The 19,959-nt window shown below is 43.1% G+C and overlaps 4 protein-coding genes and 1 non-coding gene across 6 annotated transcripts in view; 4 read left to right on the top strand and 1 right to left on the bottom strand.

Annotated features, from left to right (window-relative positions):
- The first annotated feature begins 1,045 nt into the window (after positions 1-1,045).
- On the top strand, positions 1,046-2,522 carry LOC116224375 (serine/threonine-protein kinase mos-like). Its single transcript, XM_031583805.2, has one exon. The coding sequence runs from the start codon at positions 1,101-1,103 to the stop codon at positions 2,100-2,102; it is 1,002 nt and encodes a 333-aa protein (XP_031439665.1). The 5' UTR covers positions 1,046-1,100; the 3' UTR covers positions 2,103-2,522.
- A 224-nt stretch (positions 2,523-2,746) lies between these two features.
- rps20 (ribosomal protein S20) lies at positions 2,747-4,052 on the top strand. Its single transcript, XM_031583806.2, has 4 exons — positions 2,747-2,884; positions 3,233-3,332; positions 3,506-3,579; positions 3,814-4,052. The coding sequence occupies exons 1-4, from the start codon at positions 2,882-2,884 to the stop codon at positions 3,994-3,996; spliced, it is 360 nt and encodes a 119-aa protein (XP_031439666.1). The 5' UTR covers positions 2,747-2,881; the 3' UTR covers positions 3,997-4,052.
- On the top strand, positions 3,370-3,436 carry LOC116224493. Its single transcript, XR_004165610.1, has one exon. It is a non-coding gene; the product is annotated as a small nucleolar RNA U54 (small nucleolar RNA).
- A 2,847-nt stretch (positions 4,053-6,899) lies between the features above and the next one.
- On the top strand, positions 6,900-16,108 carry zgc:56231 (uncharacterized protein LOC406257 homolog). Of its 2 annotated transcripts, none has more exons than XM_031583803.2 (18): positions 6,900-7,049; positions 7,344-7,439; positions 7,565-7,684; positions 7,770-7,908; positions 7,999-8,183; positions 8,304-8,400; positions 8,514-8,678; positions 8,795-8,906; positions 9,043-9,105; positions 9,199-9,342; positions 9,594-9,759; positions 9,881-10,063; positions 11,490-11,629; positions 13,196-13,352; positions 13,443-13,593; positions 15,328-15,398; positions 15,519-15,638; positions 15,749-16,108. In XM_031583803.2, the coding sequence occupies exons 1-18, from the start codon at positions 6,906-6,908 to the stop codon at positions 15,980-15,982; spliced, it is 2,487 nt and encodes an 828-aa protein (XP_031439663.1). In that variant the 5' UTR covers positions 6,900-6,905; the 3' UTR covers positions 15,983-16,108. The 2 variants fall into 2 exon arrangements, with proteins under 2 accessions (XP_031439663.1, XP_031439664.1); XM_031583804.2 differs by having other exon boundaries at positions 13,443-13,581; positions 15,749-16,107.
- Positions 16,109-16,210: 102 nt separating this feature from the next.
- Positions 16,211-19,959, bottom strand: part of LOC116224366 (tyrosine-protein kinase Lyn-like) — an 8,031-nt gene continuing 4,282 nt past the window's right edge. Inside the window, exons 10-13 of the mRNA XM_031583729.2 lie at positions 19,953-19,959; positions 19,471-19,624; positions 17,064-17,195; positions 16,211-16,716 (exon numbers count right to left, since the gene is read on the bottom strand). The exon at positions 19,953-19,959 is cut by the window's right edge and continues 70 nt beyond it. Coding sequence (XP_031439589.2) covers positions 16,514-16,716; positions 17,064-17,195; positions 19,471-19,624; positions 19,953-19,959 — 496 coding nt within the window. The 3' untranslated portion in view covers positions 16,211-16,513. The remainder of the gene's footprint in view (positions 16,717-17,063; positions 17,196-19,470; positions 19,625-19,952) is intronic.

Here is a 19,959-nt window from a genome sequence, read left to right as displayed (position 1 = left end):
ACACCTGCCTGCTTGGGAGCTCTGCATTGCCATGGCAACGGGCAGAGAAAGGCACTCTGATCTCTTACCTTTGCTATCCGCCTGAAGAGGAGAGGCTGTCAGAGGATGCCGAGGGAGAGAAGAGGGGGATGCTGCTGGCGAAGAACAGTGGGAGAAATGAGGAAATAAGCAGATGGCATTCCAGCCATGAAGTTGCTATCATTTGGTGCATTGTTGCAGTTGTCGTGGTCTACTTGTAATCTGTAATAATGTTTTTTTTTTGTTTTTTTTTATGTCCATCATATTTCAGTAATGCCATCCTGTGATAATGAACTTCTGTTGCTAATCATGTATATTTTACTTAAATGTATTTTACAAACTACTGTTGTATTTGTATGAATATAGGCCGTATGATTCATATATATATATATATATATAAATATATATAAATATATCTATGTGTGCGAGAGTGTGTATGAGTGTGTGTGTGTGTGTGTGTGTGTGTGTGTGTGTGTGCGAGAGTGTGAAAGTGTGTAAGGTAGAACTCAACGCTGCAGTCTCTGCTGGAGTTTCTCCCGGTGACATCATCCAAAGAGACGGTTATTTATTGGCTGGCTAGGTGAGCCAGGAGTGGGTTCTGACAAGTGATTGTCTGGCAAGGAGAGAGCCAGAGGTGTGTTTTGACAGATGATTTGTTGGCTGGGTGAACCAGGTGTGTGTTTAGACCTTTGCTGCTATGTGAGGAGAGCTGCAGCCTCCAGTCCAGTGTTACTGTCAACAGTGTACTGAAACTCAATAAACATACAGAAGGATTATAAAGTCTGCCTATGTGTCTAATACTTACCTTTTCAGGTGTGCTTCAGAGTTCAAGAAACTTGGTGTATCACATTAGTGACGTGTTTCACATGGGCTACCACTTTTAAACATTAGTTTCAAATATCACTTTCACTCGTGAGTCTGGGTAGTCTGTGGTCCAATGATGTAATGATCAGAGGCACGCAATCACATGGGATGATGTCATTGGATGAAATGAGCGTGCATATATCAAGTCACGTGACGGTAACAGTGAACTCCAGACAAATTAGCAAGTTTAGTAACACAATTGAGCGCTTCAGTCAATAATGCCATCTCCAATTCCAGTTACGCGGTTACTTCCCAGAGACTTTGGGGTATCGGTGGAGCTAGGGGCGTGCAGCAGCCCACTGATCAAGTATACCGCCGGATCCACGTTAGCGGTTCCAACAAACACATTCCGCAACAAAGTTACCAGCAGACTCTGGTCGTCCGTCATTCACTGGAACGAGCTCCACAGTTTAGTGCCTCTTGGGTCTGGTGGGTTCGGTTCAGTTTACAAAGGTCTGTACTTTGACGAAACCGTCGCCGTCAAAAAGGTGAAGAGATGTACAAAGAACAGGCTGGCGTCCAGGCAGAGTTTCTGGGCAGAACTGAATGCCGCGCACCTGCGCCACAAAAACCTGGTCCGAGTAATTGCGGCCAGCACATACATTCCAGCTGATCAAGAGAACGCTGATAACATTGGTACGATAATAATGGAATTTGCTGGAAGCAGGGATCTGCAGCATGTTATCTACGGGGGTGTGGAGCCACTGGTAGAAAGCAGGTGCATGAAATACTCAATCGACATAGCTCTAGGTCTAGAGTATCTGCATGCACACAGCATAGTACACCTAGATGTGAAGCCTGCCAACGTGATCGTATCCGATACCGACGTGTGCAGACTGGCTGACTTCGGTTGTTCGCTGAAGCTTGAGTGTTCTGGAGAACTGAGCCCTCTCATACACCACCTTGGCGGTACATATACACACCGGGCGCCCGAACTGTTGAAAGGTGAAGAAGTTACCTTGAAGGCTGATGTATACTCCTTTGGCATCTCGCTGTGGCAGCTCATTGCCTGTGAACTGCCGTATGAAGGTGACCGCCAATGCATCCTTTACGCGGTTGTGGCTTATGATTTACGGCCACCTGTTAACGGGAATATGTTTAGAGACTCGACTTTCGGACAGACGTCTAAAGCTCTTCTGATCAGGTGCTGGAACGCCAAACCAAACCAAAGACCAACTGCTGAGCAACTTGTCACAGAGCTGAAAAAGATGCAAGGCTGAAGAATTCCCCCACCCCACGCACGAACGTGCAATATTCTCTACAAATGCCTTCCATCGAAATGGGATGACCAAATATTAATAAATAAAATATTATTCTGCGAAGGGATTTCATGAGAATTATAGCAGGCTACTTCCCCTATATTATTTTTTATTTTATTTTGTACCTGTTTTACTGTTTTGCAGGCGTCCCTGAACTTCCCAGACTGTTGGCCACCAGAGCGCGCCACTGACTTTGCAGTCATGTTAAATGTTTCTAACATAAATGTTTCTAAATGATTGTGCTGCTTTACTTTTACAATGTATGCACAACTGTATGTATTTTAAGGGTATTGATTAAAAATATTTAAAAATCACACTCACCTTACCTTCTTTGACACAGACATGGCATAGAAGTCTGCGACACACGCCAAACTCATTGGTTCATGGCGTTTCAATCAGTAATTGTAAGCAAAAATCGTTCATATCACTGATATAAGTGTAGGAGAGGAGTATGATACACCAGGGAGCTGTCTAGCCTTTTTGTCAGAGAACATTTAAAGTATATGTGCTCCAAAACAGTAGGTGGCGACATAGGCTACAAACGTATGCATTTTCACCAAAGCAATCGTCGACGAAAAGATGTGAAAGGTCGTGTAGTACCCGGATGAGGTCTATATAAGCCTGACCAGGCCTCCAAAAGGTCCTTTCTACTGAATCTGTGAGAACTGGGTGTGCCGCTTCCTGACTCACCGCTGTTCGCTACGAAATCTGACGAATAAGTCGGTCGGGAAAATAGAAATATGGTGAGAATAATATGTTATTTTAATTGTTTTAAATAGTCAACGGGTTGGTATGTCTTTGCAACTGTAGAGTAACCATTTCATATAAGGCTACCTTTAGCAGAGGCACGTGCTAGCTAGTCCGCAAACAACTCTATTTACGCGCCATCATGTTAACAAACACTATTCTGGTTTTTATGTTCTGATTGTGCTGAAATGCCTAGGGCTCGATTTAACTACCTTTCGGGAGTAACTATGTTCAGTATGGATAGCCATGAAATGCAGAGTCTTATTTCAGGTATCCTTTCCTTCAAACAGCCATCTTTATTAAAGCGTCCCATTCTTTAAACATCTTCATCTGTTAAATTCTAGGCTTACAAGGATACTGGCAAGGCTCCCGTGGAGGCCGAAGTGGCTATTCACCGTATCAGGATCACTCTGACCAGTCGCAACGTCAAGTCGCTGGAGAAAGGTAAAATACTTTATTAGTTTACGAAAGTTCGCTACTCCGGCTATGAGGATAACATTTTACAGTATGAATTACTTTGATTTCACATACGCTATTCTGAGCCATTGTAAAGTTAAGTTTCAGTGTGTTCTTTCCTCATTGCGGTGCCGTTAATGAATCTCTCTTGCCCTAAACAGTGTGCGCGGATCTCATCCGTGGCGCCAAGGAGAAGAATCTGAAGGTGAAGGGACCCGTCCGTATGCCAACCAAGGTAACGCTACTGCTCCTTAACTCTTGTAGTACTGTAATTCTCTAGATGGATTAATGAACCTTGTGCATTATTAAAGTGCTGATCGACATGACTCAACTCGGGAGATTTATTGTAACTCGAAACATTGTGTTGCAGTGCAGTGGAATGTAATGTCATTATGTTGCACTGTATGCAATTATGAATGTTGCAGGAAGTTCTTGAGCACTGAATTCCCCCTTTTTTGTTTTTGCACAGACCCTGCGTATCACTACCCGCAAGACTCCCTGTGGTGAGGGTTCCAAGACTTGGGATAGGTTCCAGATGCGCATCCACAAGCGTCTGATCGACCTGCACAGTCCATCCGAGATCGTCAAGCAGATCACCAGCATCAGCATTGAGCCTGGTGTAGAAGTCGAGGTCACAATCGCCGACGCATAAACGGGACCCACATTGGGCTGTTCCTTATCAAACATCAATAAAGGAAGAGGAAAATATCTGTCTGCTCAGTTATTTTGATTGTGCTTTGGTGTGATGGTGGTCCAATATTAGTAATAGGACATTTTGAGGAATAGTGGATTTAGGACCTCTTCTAATGTAGTGGTAGATCAGTCTCTATTGTGGGGTTAGGGCCTTGGGTTTTAACATGGGGGGGGGGGGTTCCTACTGTGCGTGTTTTCAGTCTTTCCCTGTGTCATTTTGACTGGCTAGATGTGGTGCTTGACACCTGAATTGACTAATTCATATTTTAAAACAGCAATACGAAGTTCTGTTCCAAAACTAGTAAGCTAACTACCTAAAAGCCATGCAAAAACCTTGTAAACAACACCAGCTGACACTGATAGAAGCCTGCCAACACACTAACTGGTGTCTTTTGGCAGTATAGCTGCGAATGTCATGCCTGTGAAAGCTTTTCTTCCATTTTTGCAGGGGGTTCCAGCCCGTTACACATCTGTCCTTCACATGACCATATGCTATCAAAGTGAATTTGAGGATGGTACCAAAACCGGTTGCCTATAAAACCATACCTCAAAAAGTGTCAAATTGTTGCATAGTGTTACTTTAAGTGCATTACCCTCCGTTGTGCTTAGAGAAGGGATGGAATAGATGCACAGCAGGATAGCCATCGGAGCAGCGCTGATCTGAAATAATGGCAAGGTTCATTCATCTAAGTGGTGGCCTGTGATTACTTGAACCTCCAATGATGTGTCTGAACACCCTTTGCAAACTGTAATGTGGTAACTGCATGTACAGCTGACATGTTAAAAAGGGAACTGATATCTACCCTAAGGTTAAGACCCCCCAATTAAAAAAAATAATAATTATAATTTTAATGATTTTTAAAACCTACAGTGGTATATTAGTATTAGCCATCTCTGTTTCAGATGTTCAGTATTGTGGAACGTGTATGTAAATTAATAAGATGCATAGTATGCCCAACTCATGTGGGTATCTTTTCTAGAGTAGATTATGTTTAATAATTGCATCTTACAAATTGAGAATTTGTCATTAACTTTGTCACAACTCACCCTGTCTGGAGCCCCTGAATGGCTTCCGTCCAGGCAGGTGAATTTGTAACTGTTTTCAAACCTGACCCTTGTTGGGAGTTAAAAAGTTTGGACAGTGCAGATTAATAGAATGTGAGTAGCTTGTGTTCAGGACAAAGTATTCACGTGTCATGAGACTTAAATCAACACCTAACAAACTTTCATTACTTCTAAAACTGGAGTTTGCCCACCCTAAAAAGTCACTGGTACTTATTTTTAAGCCTTAATGTTAGAGCACAAGGTCGGTCTCATTGCATTTGAAATTAATCAAAGGGACAAGAATTTATTTTCATTAACTTATAACTTGACTGTGGGTCCTCATGGTACTTGTACCGGGTAATTTATACACAGGATATTAAAGTAGCAATAAGGAGTTCTGTTCCAAAACTACCTAAAAGGCATGCAAACACCACCAACAGCCCAGTTAATACTGATAGAAGCTTGCCAAGACACTAACTGGTGTCTTTTGGCAGTATAGCTGACAATGCCATGATGTGAAAGCTTTTCATCCATTTTTTCAGGGTGTTCCAGCCCGGAACACAGAACTACATTGGGCATATCCTGGATGGCTAGTGGGAAAGACACAGGTGTTTATCTGTCTTTCACATGACCTTATGCTATCAACATTATTTGAGGACGGTACCAAAACTATTTGCCTATAAAATCATACCTCAAAAAGTGTAAAATTGTTGCATAGTGTTACTTTAAATAGAAATAGCCTCACCATAAGCCACTGTTTATTCTCAGTGGTGTTAGACATGTATTAAAATACGTCTCATGACTAAGGCCACACCTGTTGATTGGTCTATTGTCCTTGCAGTGTGCATTGATATACTTGAGTTAACCCAGGCAGTGTTGCCAGGTCCGCGGTTTTCCCGCGGAATTGGGCTACTTTTGAAGTGTTGCCGCGGGTTGAATTTTTTGTCCGCTGGTTTGGGTAGACCTATTTTGCATGCAAATTAGATGAATATCTTTAAATAAAAATCCATATTTTAAATTAAATCATTTATTTACACCCAAATCCTACCAAACTGACTTCAGATCAGCATGTGCACACATGGACATGGGACACGCCCACATACACACACGCACTGTGCGTATTATTAATGATAATATACTGTATCTAATTACACAAGGCCATTTTAGGACCTTGGTGAAAGAACTGTTTAGGGAAAACTGCTTTTAATGCTGGCATACTAAACATTTGGTGTTACTTTGTAGATATTACAATACATTTGGCAATGATAGCAATGCTGTTGGACTTTAAAAGCAGTGTATATGGTTTGGCAGGGGCATATTTTGAGTTCTGATATTGGGCTGGTTTTTGGGCTGGTTTTATTGGCCATTGGGCTGGTTTTGGGCTGGTTTTAATTGGCCATTGGGCTGGTTTTGGGCTGGTTTTAATTGGCCATTGGGCTGGTTTTGTCACACAGACCTGGCAACCCTGAACCCAGGTGAGAGTGCTAACGAGTTTGATGAGCGAGGCGTTTGGATCGGGTGGCCTACCTAAAGAGAATCGGAATGGTGGATTTGGTGCAGTCTGCATCTTAACTCAGTTTGATGACAGAGAACTGTTGAAATTTAAGGGCTTGAGTGTTTTTTTGTATATACATTTATATACAGTCCTGTGTATTTGCCGTGTCTAGACTCTGAGTGTATTGTATCATCCATTTTTTTGGGGATTACCATCAAGCGAGTATTGCGAGTTGTTGGTAAGTTCACAGCAAACAAACACATAACCACAGCATTTTATTTGCAGTCACTCTAGATTGAGAGCTGCTGTGATTTTTCTTTCAGATAGTCATGATGACGACAGTTATCGATCTGACGCATGACGGAAACATCCTTGAGGCAATGGAGTCAACTTGTAACGACTTGCATGCATGTGAACCATGCCGTAAAGATTTACCAGAACTCTCCAGCATCTCCTCCATAGCCTCTGTGCAGGTACTGGGCTTTGCTCATCACTATGCCACCCAAGGTCAAGTCTGAATTACTGTACTTGTTAAAGGAAATCAAACATTGCACTGGGAATTCATGATTTTTTTGTTAAAGCACCATCAAGTCAGTCAGCCTTTGCCTGGCCGAGTAGATGTGATGACAGGCTCTTCAAAAATGTCTCTTCAATTTTCTTATTGAAACAATTGATTAATGAGATTGATATTTCAATCAATAGAGAGTGCTGTTCTCTCAGTTGCCCCGCCATCCAGAAGCCATATTGCTTTAATTTTATTTTCATAGAGTGAAGTCCTTGATGGTCCAGAGCAGCAACAACTCCGGGTGTATTTGAGGGTGAGACCTTTCTCTAACGCAGAGCTGAACAGTGGTGAGGATCAGGTGTGTGCATATATATATATATATATATATACGTTCTCTTACGTTCACACATTATTTAAGGTAATGTTATCCTGGAGCCAACATTGCCCTCCGATCTCAAGGGCTCCTCTGCGGATCTCTTTCAGGGCTGTATAGTGCTGGAGGATTCTGAGACTGCGGTTCTTCATGCTCCCAAAGGCTCTGCCTCGATGAAAAACAGTGAAAAAGGCATAGGCCAATCAATGTACAAGTTCAGCTTCACACAGGTATTCCTCATTTCTAGTATAAGGGTTAGAGAGATATTGACCATGTGCTTCAAATAACATGTCTATCTATATGTATTTGCTCCAGATCTTTGGGTCTGAGGTGGGCCAAGCAGAAGTCTTTGATGGTACCGTTAGGTCTCCGGTGCAGGATTTTCTGCAAGGGAAAAATTCCTTGCTATTCAGCTATGGTGTAACCAATGCAGGCAAGACCCACACCATACAGGGTAAGATGGAAATCGGCTTCAGTGTTAAATGTCCCATTAGACACATTGTGTTTGCATAATGATGTAAATAGTTTGCTGTGTTTCTCACAGGCTCAGCCAAGGACCCTGGTATTTTGCCTCGGGCTTTGGATATTGTGTTTCGGCACATCAGCGGGCGCCAGTATGCGCTCATGGACCTGAGGCCGTATCTGGGAAGCAGTGTTCAGAGGCTCGATGCGGACCAGTTGAAGACGGAGAAGCTCCAAAAAGCTGTTCTGTTCAGCCTTCTAAGAGAGGTTTATTGCTGTTTCACACAATGCCCTTGAATGCACACTTCACATTCATGCAGAACAAAGTTGGTGTGTAATGTAAATTATCCAGGTAGGTAATTTGTGTGTGTGTGTGTGTGTGTGCAGTCTGATGCGGAGCCACAGAGGACTAGCAGGTCTAGAAGCAGCTCTTCATCGTCTGTCTCCAGTTTGTGTTTTTCTGGCATCTCGTATGACCAGACCGGTAATAACGGCTTCAAGAATTGTTCTGTTTTCTCTACAATATATATATATATTAAAGATTTGTATATGAATAGCTTTTACCTCCCTTTGCTGTGTTTCTTCTTTGGTTTCTAGAATCTTCTGCAGAGGATCTCCATGTCCAGTACTGCGTTTGGGTGGCCTACTATGAGATCTACAATGAGCAGGTCTATGACCTACTGCTGCCACAGAACTCCAAGACCAAGAAGCGCTCCTCATTGCGTGTGTGTGATGAAAGCAATGGCAACTCTTATGTCCGAGGTGCCCGATAGCCTCACACATTTGTTTACGTTTGATTGCATCGATTGCATTCCATTCGATTTCAGCTGTGTGTGTGTGTGTGTGTGTGTGTGTGTGTGTGTGTGTGTCTTTTGCAGATCTAAGATGGGTGAACATCCATAATTCCGATGAGGCGTGCCGGGTTCTACGCGTTGGGAATAAGAACCGCAGTGCTGCTTCTACGAAGATGAACCAGTCTTCCAGTAGAAGGCACAACACCACATGCCTCTCTCAAACTCTTTGTGTTGTGTAGTTATTCTTGAAACACTGTTGCATGTACAGAACCATTGATGAATTGCCTCAATTCACTCTCAATTTAACTTCCTGTTTTGCTTTTCGTCCTCAGCCACAGTATTTTTACCATGAAACTTCTGCGAATTGATGGAACTGATGTCCAAGGAATATCTGAGTGAGTATGCATCTGTGGGTGGGTTGAGGCCGGGGGCTGGGTATGGATCCTCTAACTGGCCTGTTCTCAACTCTCCTCCTGGTGGTCCATCAGGCTCTCTCTGTGTGACCTCGCCGGCTCCGAGAGGTGCAACAAAACCAAGACGTTCGGGGAGCGTCTGAAGGAGGCCGGAAACATCAACACCTCTCTGCTCACCCTCGGGAAATGCATCGCAGCACTGAGAAGCCACAATAACGGGTAATCACACGCACTGCACACCACTCTTCACTAATGGCCCAGCTTGATCTCAAGATTTTCTTTAAAAAGGGAGCGCGAGGTACTGTGGTGTGTGTTTTCGAATACAGTCACTGCTTTTCTTCTAACATGACTTAAGTCAGTGTGAAGATGCAATGCGTACAACACGCATGTTCTGAGATCATTGCGCACAGCTGAGTATTTGTTCCTTCCTTTCACTGTCTGCCTGGTGTGTGTGTGTTGGTTGTCTTCAGGGTGAAGAGCAGCTATGTGCCGTTCCGGGAGAGCAAGCTGACACGGCTTTTCCAGGGTGTTTTCTGTGGGAGGGGGAAAGCCTTCATGATCGTCAACATCAACCAGTGCGCTTCCACCTATGACGAGACCCTCAATGTTATGAAGTTCTCTGCTGTCGCTCAGCAGGTATGTCACGAGAGATATATGGTGCACAGGTCAGATTCTTACATGCTGCGTTTGATTCCCATGAGATATCAAAGCATCTCGATGTGACTGATGAGGTTCCCCGATTGTCACTGTATTACAGGTAGTCCAAGTGCTTCAGCCTCGTTCTCTTGAGTCTCTGGCTCCCAGGCTGGTTGGGCGCGATGGCAAACCGTTGGTGAAAAACGGGGTGATTGACCAGCAGGCTGTGGATGACTACCTGTCCGAGGAGGAGCTCCTGGATGGGGCGGACGATGAGGCAGATATGTCCATCCTGCCTCAGGAGGTAACTAACTCCCCACACGGCCATAGAATTGCACAGACACGGCTTTTGTTTCAGGAGCTGATGATTGGGGGGGGGGGGGAGTTTGGTTGCATCCCGTACCGTTATCTGTACGCCTCCTTTGGCATGGTCGTCAGTCCTCCAGCTCATGTCCTGGAAGTCATTTGAAGTGTGCCGTCCGTCATGAAGAATGTCTCTAATTTCTCTATTTGCCGCCAAAGGAGACGAGGACGGAACCTAGTGAGCGAGAAGAAACGAGAGAATCCAGAGCAGAAGTCGTTACAGGGGTCTCGTGTTTATGGTTACAAGGTGTTACAAGGTGTTGCGCCTCATTTTGGAGCCGGTAGGCAAAGATTTCGGAATGCGTGAGGTATAGCCTCAGGTGAATTATTTTTTATTTATTTTTCACATCTGTCAACCTATAATAAGATGTGGTGATTTATGAACAAAAATAAATGGTCAAAAACTATAATCGAGTTGCCTACAGGATCGTATTTAAACAACAATACATTCATACCACGTCATGAGCTAAGCAAATGATCACACCTCGTTAACAGGATTTGTTATCGGAGAATTCTAGTGGATTTCAACAGCTGTAGTGCTAGGCCTTATATCTAGGTTGGTATTTTCTGCAATTTCCACAGACTTCGACGTAAAGTAGGCCTATTTTTTTTTTTTTTTTTAAAGGTCTGTTTTATATGAACAATATTTGCTTGTGTGCCATCGTGTCTTTCATTAAAATAACTTGTATTCTACTGTACTCTGTTTAGCCTAGTTTATGGATTTAAATGGAGACCTCAGCAATTGTGATGTTTGCATAATGGGCAAAGAAAATGATGATGAATAATGAAATCAATTGTATACCTGTGTTAACGTAGGTACAAATTACAACAAGCGTAATGGTTCTTTGTTGCCTCGCCGATGACTCTTACATTCAGGAGAATGAATGAATGAATGAATGTTCTGTCTGCATGTCTGTCCTAGATTCCTCCATCCTCCTTGCATTCCTTCACATTTCGTATTAGAGGGAGGGGCCAGGGCGTAAGGGAGGAAGTGAGGATTGACAAATAAAGGAAATGGGAATCGCACTATGAATATCATGATGTAGAGAAATCCCAAACGGTTCACTCTACGTCAGCATCGGTCTTACAAGGCTCAGGATTTTAAACAGTAGATTTTGTGTGTTGTCATTTTCATACCATAAAATGCAGATTTAAAAAAAAAAAAAAATTCTTTCTACCAGTATTTATGTGGTTCATTACAGTTGTCATCTAATTTAGTTTACAGCTCAAAACACACATTTGAAGGTGCACTTACTTTAGGTTTGTTTGCCTTTTTCATACTACTTTTGAAGCCATCTTCAAACCTACTTGTTTTGTTTTCCTGGCTAGTCTGTTCATTCTCTTGTCTGTCCATCCTGGTTCTGAAGGAGCTGCTAGGCATAATCGAGACTCTACGGACCAAGCTGCTTGCAGAACGCAGGAAGAACCTCGTGCAAGAGATTCAGATCCGCAAAGAGATGGGAGATGCTATGCTGCAACAACTCATGGACAGTGAGGAGCAACACAGGTAGGGGTGTGTGTGTGTGTGTGTGTGTGCGGGGGGGGGGAGGGGGTAGAGATTCTCAGCAGTTTAAGGGCATTACACTTTTTTTCTGCTCTAAACTCAATAGGCCAATTTTCCAAAGGGTCTTTTTTTATCTGACGCGTTCTCACATGATCAGGTGTTCCAAATGAATCACGAAGGGTAATTAGTCAAGACATGTTTAAATGTAAGTCATATTATTTAGGGCTGAACGATTTGGGGAAATAATCTAATTGCGATTTTTTTCCCCCCAATATTGCAATTGCGATTTAATATGCGATTTTTTTTATTTTATCCTAATTTTTTTCCCAACAAATCGTAATGAATGATTTCAACATGACCAACACAATATTAGATACATTTAGTGTAAAATATTATTTCCCACAATTTAAATTTTAGTAATTTAAACAAAGTCATTGTAAGAATAACCACAAGGCATGCACTTTTTAAACACTGTGTGCAAAATTTACCATCTTAAGAAAAAAAAAGAAAAAAAATTTAATTTTTTTTTTTTTTTTTAGATCACGTTTTTAATCGCGAACGTTGTGGTTAGAAAATCGCGTTCTATCATATCGCGATTAAATCGCAAATGCAATTAATCGTTCAGCCCTAATATTATTTGTGATTAGATGACAATTAAAAGGTTTAGACATCCATCGGGACGCGTCGGGGTAGTTGGCGCAAAATTGGTGCATTGCGAATACTCGAGTGGGATTCCAAATAATCACAGGCAGGAGCAATCACCTCAAAGTTTTAGTGATTCAAATTTCGTAATACCATAGGATTTCAAAAGGATCATTTCACTGGCTTCTGAACCTTAAAATTCATAAATACTGAAATGATAAAAGTAAACATTTCACTGTTTCTTTTCGGACATGTTGACGGCAGTTTAGGCTTCATACTGTACTCACGCAACAGGGTTATAGTGTACAGGTTTCCCTCACCCAAAAGAATGAGGGGTTATAGCGTACAGGTCTCGCTCACCCAATAGAATGAGGGGTTATAGCGTACAGGTCTCGCTCACCCAATAGAATGAGGGGTTATAGCGTACAGGTCTCGCTCACCCAATAGAATGAGGGGTTATAGCGTACAGGTCTCGCTCACCCAATAGAATGAGGGGTTATAGCGTACAGGTCTTGCTCACCCAATAGAATGAGGGGTTATAGCGTACAGGTCTCCCTCACCCAATAGAATGAGGGGTTATAGCGTACAGGTCTTGCTCACCCAATAGAATGAGGGGTTATAGCGTACAGGTCTCCCTCACCCAATAGAATGAGGGGTTATAGCGTACAGGTCTTGCTCACCCAATAGAATGAGGGGTTATAGCGTACAGGTCTTGCTCACCCAATAGAATGAGGGCCCATGCTGCAAGTGATTTTAATTTTTAACCCTGATCGTGTGATTAGCCAAAACAGACATCGACAGCTAAACAGGTGATGGTCAGTTTTTAATAAGCACTCGCCGCTGTTCAGCTGTGCGCACCCCATTATGGCTCAAAGCGTTGAATGGAACCGTGTACTTGACTTGTGTCTCTCTCACATCTGGTGTTAGTCGACAGATGGCGCTGCTGAAGCAGGGTTATGAGGAGAAGCTGGACAACACGTTTGAGCTGTACAAGGACGCCCTGAAAGAACACGCCTACCAGTGTGCCGTGGAGAGACTAGAGGAGGACTACATCCCCATTGAGGAGTACAACACCGCGCAGAAGGTAACACATACACACAGGCACGTCACCGTGGCAACCTATCGAAGTGGATTTGTCACTGGTGCTCACTGGGTCTGAATGGATTCCAATCAGGAGCTGAAGACCAGGCTGAGCGAGGTGGAGGAGAAACTGCGACGTTCTGAATCCGGTTCCACGCTGGGATCTCCCTTCTCTCCCACTCAGGAGTGTTCCACCCAGACGGTGCATGCAGAGAGCCCTGCTCAAGATGCGGGTGTGTGTGTGTGTGTGTGTGTGTGTGTATATATACAGTTATGTGCAAAATAATAGCAGTGTGTTTAAAACAACAGAGAAAAAGTTCCATGTTCCTAATAGCATTTATTTCAATACATACAAAGGCACTAGGAGCAGCACACATTCAATTCCACATGAAAAAATAAAGAAAAAGATTATTCGGCTGTTCAAAAAAATTGCAGTATCTGCATTTTCATTTACGAATTGGAATATTTACAGTATAAACTTTAAAATTAAATGAAGATTTAGCCCCTACTTTAAGCACTGAACTAATATTTAGTTGTGTAACCATTATTTTTTTTATCACTGCTTTACATCTGTTTGGCATAGAGTCAACTAACATTTGACACCTGCTAACAGAAATTGCAGCCCAAGCTGACTGGACTACACTCCACAGATCTTCTGCATTCTTGGGTTTTGCATCAAAAACTGCATTCTTCAGGTCACTCCACAAATTCTCAATCGGATTGAGGTCCGGGGATTGGGCTGGCCACTTCATCACATCAATTTTGTTGGTCTGGAACCAGGATTTTGCACGCTTGCTGGTGTGTTTGGGGTCGTTGTCCTGCTGAAACACCCATTTTAAGGGCATTTCTTCCTCAGCATAAGGCAACATGACCTCTTCCAGTATTTGAACGTACTGAAACTGGTCCATGGTGCCTGTTATGCGATAAATGGGCCCCACTCCAAAGTATGAGAAACATCCCCAAACCATTATGCTCGCACCTCCATGTTTTACAGTCTTCACAGTGTACTGTGGCTTGTATTCAGTGTTTGGGGGTCGTCTCACAAACTGTCTGCGGCCTTTAGACCCAATAAGAACAATCTTGCTCTCATCTGTCCATAGAACATTGCGCCACTTCTCTTTCGGCCAGTCAATGTGTTCTTTGGCAAACTGTTACCTTTTCAATACATGTCTTTTTTTCAGCAGTGGTCCTTTACGAGGGTTTCTTGCAAATAGTTTGGCTTCACATAGGCGTCTTCTGATCGTTGAAGTACTCACAGGCAAATGAAGATCTTCTTTGATCTCTCTGGAGCTGATCATTGGTTGTTTCTTTGCCATTCTTGTTATTTTACGATCTACGCGGATGGTGGTATTCCTTTTTCTCCCACGTTTTTCTGGTTTTCTTTGCCATTTTAAAGCATTGGAGATCATTTTAGCTGAGCAGCCAATTATTTTCTCCACTTCTTTATAAGTTTTCCCCTCTCCAATCAACTTTTTTATAAGAGTTCTCTTCTCTTCATTGCAATGTCTAGACCGACCCATTTTACCACTGGACAAGGGCTAAAAGCAGCAGGTACAACCCCTGCTGCCTTCCTTCCTTAAATAAGGGCCATTATTGACACCATTTCTTCACCGACTGATTGACCTCCCTAATTGAACTCCACACTGCTATTAATTTGAACACACCCATTTGAACACCTTTCATTAAATTAGTCAATTACCCCGAATCAGCAGCATGCATGTCATGTCTGTTAAGTCTGTTTGGCCATTGCTCTGCTGCACCTAGTCATGAATTAGTTCCCATGTTGTATCATAATTTCTGCCAAAATCAGTACTTAAACACATTAGTGATGTGAGACTGCTATTCTTTTGCACATAACTGTGTATATATATATATATACGAACTGTAGTGAAGTCAAACCCCCCAAAGATCCACTCTGCTTTGTAGCCAACTTGTACAGGATCTGTGCATAGTCACACATAGTCTCACTTCTGTTCCAGATGCCGAGAGATCCAAACGCCTCTACAGGGAGAAATGTGCCGTGGAGAAACTGTGCTGTGAAAAGCAAGAGGTGGGGAGGGAAGAGCTGAAATGACAATAATTTAGACCAGTGTCCTGAGATATTAGATTTTCTGGTTTTCCCCCCCCTGTCAATTCTGTTTTGACGTTTTTCTTCCTGGTACTTTCTCAGCTAATTGTGGCCCTGGAGAGTAGGATCTCGGAGCTGAATGACACGTTGCAAGAGGCAGGCGAGAGCTATATGGAAAAGCTCTCTCTGGTTCAAACATTACAGAACAAACTGACTTATCAGGTAACAGTTTTTCTTATTTTTATTTATTTTTATCCTTCGTTGATTTAATCTTCAGTGTTTTTAAGATTACTGTCATTTTTAAAAAGGTGCTCCCATTTCCTCTTTTCCAGGAGCGGGAGACGGAGCATCTGCAGAGTGATGTCACAGAGAAGGAGGCGGTGTTGACCTCTCTGCGGGAGGAGCTTGCCAAGCTGTCCCAGGCTCCCGAGGAGACGCCCAGGCCCCGGCGAGGCCTTCTGGCCAACATTAAAGATTCTGTGTCGTCACCACGCAGTGGAACCCTCTGCCGCACCCTCAAGCGCTCCGTCAGGACCACTCCGTCACTGAAGAAGAAGCCTGTCTGACCCCCTGACCCCCCTGGTACACTGCTGTTTTACTTGGGGCGTGCGTTTGAACTGTAATAGGCTTCTATATACTATATAAATGTTTTTTAATACATTGTTGGTCTTAACATTGGATGTGTGTTTAATTAAAAAAACTTTTCACATGATATTGGGGCATAATGGCTGTGTTTGTGTGCTGAATGAGACACCACTGCAACCACTGTTCTCAGAAAGACAACAAACTTAATATTCCTTTGATAAAAGGGAAGACTTTTTAATAGGCAGCTTTCAAATTTTATACAAACATTAAGCAGAGTTATTAAATATAGAATAATGTAAAACTGACTATTTTGCTAATTTGGCTATTTTGGATCTCCAAAGTCTAATTGTGATATGTGCTGTTCTGTTACTAGATACCACTATTGTAACAAGCAGAACCTCAGATATATATATTTAAAAAAAAAAAGGTATGGCGCCAGTGCAATCACTACTATCGTCCGGACACGAAGTTGAACATAGCTCTGAACACACTTCTGTCTCTCTCCTGCCCTCTCATGGCTGCTGCTGGTATTGACCCTCTGTGGCTGTGTTGTAGTCCTCCAGCACACTCTGTAGGTATTCAAACGTGGGTCTGTCCTCGGCCTTGGGGCGCCAGCAGGTCCCCATGATCTCATAGAGCTCAGCAGGGCAGCCCTCTGGGCAGGGCATTCTGTACCCACGCTGGACCTGGGTCATCACCTCACTGTTGCTCATGCCTAAAGATCGAGGAAGAAAGACAGGTTTGTCAGTCTAATTGCTCTCATGTTTTACCTCATCCAATTCTTTATTTAAAAAAGAAATACATTTCAATTTATTTTGCTAATTTGAGGAACAATGCCTTGTGATTTGCATGTTCACAACAGTGAGAACATTTAAAGACAGTTCCATGGTTTAGCCAGTAGATGGCGGTCATTGCTATGATAATGGCTCTGGGTAGAGAGTTCACACTGATGGCAGTGAACCATAGCCTCTTCACCAGTCCCACGTCCTATTCTTAAACATGCATTTGCTTACATTTGCATTATATTACGTATTTGATGTTTGTTCCAAGGAAAATTCTCACCTGGGTAGGGCATTCTCCCGTAGGTGACGATCTCAAACAGCAGAACGCCAAATGACCACATGTCTGATTTGATGGTGAACGAGCCGTAGTTGATCGCCTCAGGAGCTGTCCACTTGATGGGAAACTTGGCTCCTTCAAGAAGAAGTGACCATAACATGAGGAACAATATTATTACATTACCATAGAGCTGTTTATGGAACAGACAAAATAGGAATAAAAAAAGTATTTCACAGGTAGATCTAAAGGTACAATGATGATTTATTTACAGAATTATATTATCTTCCGCACATACAGTCCCCTCCACAATGACTGGCACCCCTGGTAAAGATGAGTAAAAAGAGTTATAAGAACTTCACCTTTTGGTGAATTAGCTTCATCTCACACTGCCAAAAATGAGAAAAATCTAACACATCCCTCACAGAAATAATTATATTTAACATTACATTTACATTTAGTCATTTAGCAGACGCTTTTGTCCAAAGCGACGTACAAGGGAGAGAATAGTCAAGCTACGAGCAATAGAACCTGGTGTAACAATAAATAAATACTACTTTACATAAGAAATATAACAAAATGAAATAAAAAGAAAAAAAGAAGTGCAGAAATGTAACTGCTGTAATTGCAAGTTACGCACTAGTCGAAGTGCCAGTTAGGACGGGAAGTGCTCTCTGAAGAGTTGGGTCTTCAAAAGCTTCTTAAAGGTAGAGAGGGACGCCCCTGCTCTGGTATCAATCAATGGTAACATAATCACATGTGCCACAATTATTGGTACCCCTAGAAATTCTTATAAACAAAATGTATCAGTCATTTTGATCCATTTATATTGAACTTTTTTAAGTTGATCAGAGTGTTTAGGAACTTTCAAGCAGCAATATAGGACTTCTTGTTTCACTAGGGTATAAATATGAGGCGACACAGAGGCCAAATTCCCCAAGTCCTGTTTGGATAGTCTTTTCTGCAAAGGAAGGTTCCTAACTGAGTGATTAGGAAAAGACAATAGACTGTTCACTGATCACAAGTAGCCTCTTGGGGACGCCAAGTCTCCAAAACTACCATTATTGTATAATTAAACTACCAACTATTATATTATTAAACTACCATTATTATAGTATTAAACTACCAACTATTATTTGCAAGGCATGTCAGAAAAAAAGCCTTTCCTGTCATTTAACCACTAAATAAGTGCCTGGAGTTTAACCACAAATAGAAGTGCCTGGAGTTTGCTAAATGCTATTGGGACTTTGTCTGGAACCCTGTTCTATGGTAAGATGAAGCTAAAATGGAGCTCTCTGGCAACAAATACTCAAGGTGGGTTTGGTGTTAAAAGAAGGATGACTGTACTGCAAAGAACCTGGGCCCTGCTGTTGAGTATGGTGGAGGGTGTGTGATGTGGGGCTGGGCCCTGCTGTTGAGTATGGTGGAGGGTGTGTGATGTGGGGCTGGGCCCTGCTGTTGAGTATGGTGGAGGGTGTGTGATGTGGGGCTGGGCCCTGCTGTTGAGTATGGTGGAGGGTGTGTGATGTGGGGCTGGGCCCTGCTGTTGAGTATGGTGGAGGGTGTGTGATGTGGGGCTGGGCCCTGCTGTTGAGTATGGTGGAGGGTGTGTGATGTGGGGCTGGGCCCTGCTGTTGAGTATGGTGGAGGGTGTGTGATGTGGGGCTGGGCCCTGCTGTTGAGTATGGTGGAGGGTGTGTGATGTGGGGCTGGGCCCTGCTGTTGAGTATGGTGGAGGGTGTGTGATGTGGGGCTGGGCCCTGCTGTTGAGTATGGTGGAGGGTGTGTGATGTGGGGCTGGGCCCTGCTGTTGAGTATGGTGGAACTGGGCCCTGGGAACCTCAATAGGGTACATCATGAACTCCATGAAATAGCAGGTCATTTTAAATCAAACTCTGGCCGGCTCTGCCAAGACAGTAAAACTGGGTCGTCCAAAACATGTACAGATCAACACAAAAATGGTTTACTGAACACACAATAAAGCATTTGCCCTGGCCATCTCAGTCCCCAGACATGAAGAGGAGCCGAGGAATGGAGTGGAAAAGAGGAGGATGTAAGACCCTGGAGGAATAACTTTTTCTTGATTGAGATTTTTTTTCTCCTCAGAATAAATGTACTTCAATTAATTAAAGGTTGGACTTTTCTCATTTTTTTCAGTGTGAGACTAAGCTAATTCCATAATATTTCACAGCCCTTTTTACTCTTCCCCAGGGATGCCAGTAATTGTGGCGAGGACTGTATAACATGTAAGTTATTGAATGCAGATTTTACGGCCATTATTTAATCCTCTAGGCTCAATCAGGCAGGCTTCCCATCTTTTCCCAACTGTCAGTGGCCCCACTCAAAGCTACTGGGCAGAGTGTGGTATTGTGGAGGCCCCAACAGAAGAGCTGCTGGTCACTGGCTACCTTACCCTCTTTGGCTGTGTACATGTCATCGTCGATGATGCGCGCCAAGCCAAAGTCGGCGATCTTACAGAGCAGACTCTCAGACACCAGGACGTTTGCTGCACGCAGGTCTCTGTGAATGTACTTCTTCTGCTCGATGTAGGCCATCCCCTCCGCAATCTGTCACATGCACAGAACCACACTCAAACACAAGATTTACCACTTTACCACTTTATGCATGACAGCTCTTCACTTTTCCATTTATTCTGCCCCCCCCCCTCCCCTGCCAAACACACACACACACACACACACACACACACACACACACACACACACACACACACACACACAAATGCAACCGCAGCCTGATTAACACGAAGCACTTGATTTTTTTACACACTTTGACAGATTACCACAGATCTGACAGATTATAATTTATTCATCATCACATGTCTCACATAATGACTTCCTAATTAAACATAGGCAGAGTGTTCCTGTGACTAGTTACCTGTGCA

This window comes from Clupea harengus, chromosome 17, assembly GCF_900700415.2.
Source record: "Clupea harengus chromosome 17, Ch_v2.0.2, whole genome shotgun sequence".
Classification (NCBI taxonomy): Eukaryota; Metazoa; Chordata; class Actinopteri; order Clupeiformes; family Clupeidae; genus Clupea; species Clupea harengus.
This window is presented reverse-complemented; position numbering and strand designations above follow the sequence as displayed.

Excerpts from the sequence above, each read along its gene's own strand:
- LOC116224375 (XM_031583805.2), top strand. The coding sequence starts at position 1,101 with ATGCCATCTCCAATTCCAGTTACGCGGTTACTTCCCAGAGACTTTGGG.
- rps20 (XM_031583806.2), top strand. Across the intron at positions 3,333-3,505 it reads CGTCAAGTCGCTGGAGAAAG|TGTGCGCGGATCTCATCCGT; the intron begins GTAAAATACTTT and ends TGCCCTAAACAG. Across the intron at positions 3,580-3,813 it reads CCGTCCGTATGCCAACCAAG|ACCCTGCGTATCACTACCCG; the intron begins GTAACGCTACTG and ends GTTTTTGCACAG.
- zgc:56231 (XM_031583803.2), top strand. The coding sequence starts at position 6,906 with ATGATGACGACAGTTATCGATCTGACGCATGACGGAAACATCCTTGAG. Across the intron at positions 9,343-9,593 it reads CTGAGAAGCCACAATAACGG|GGTGAAGAGCAGCTATGTGC; the intron begins GTAATCACACGC and ends GGTTGTCTTCAG. Across the intron at positions 13,353-13,442 it reads AGTACAACACCGCGCAGAAG|GAGCTGAAGACCAGGCTGAG; the intron begins GTAACACATACA and ends GATTCCAATCAG.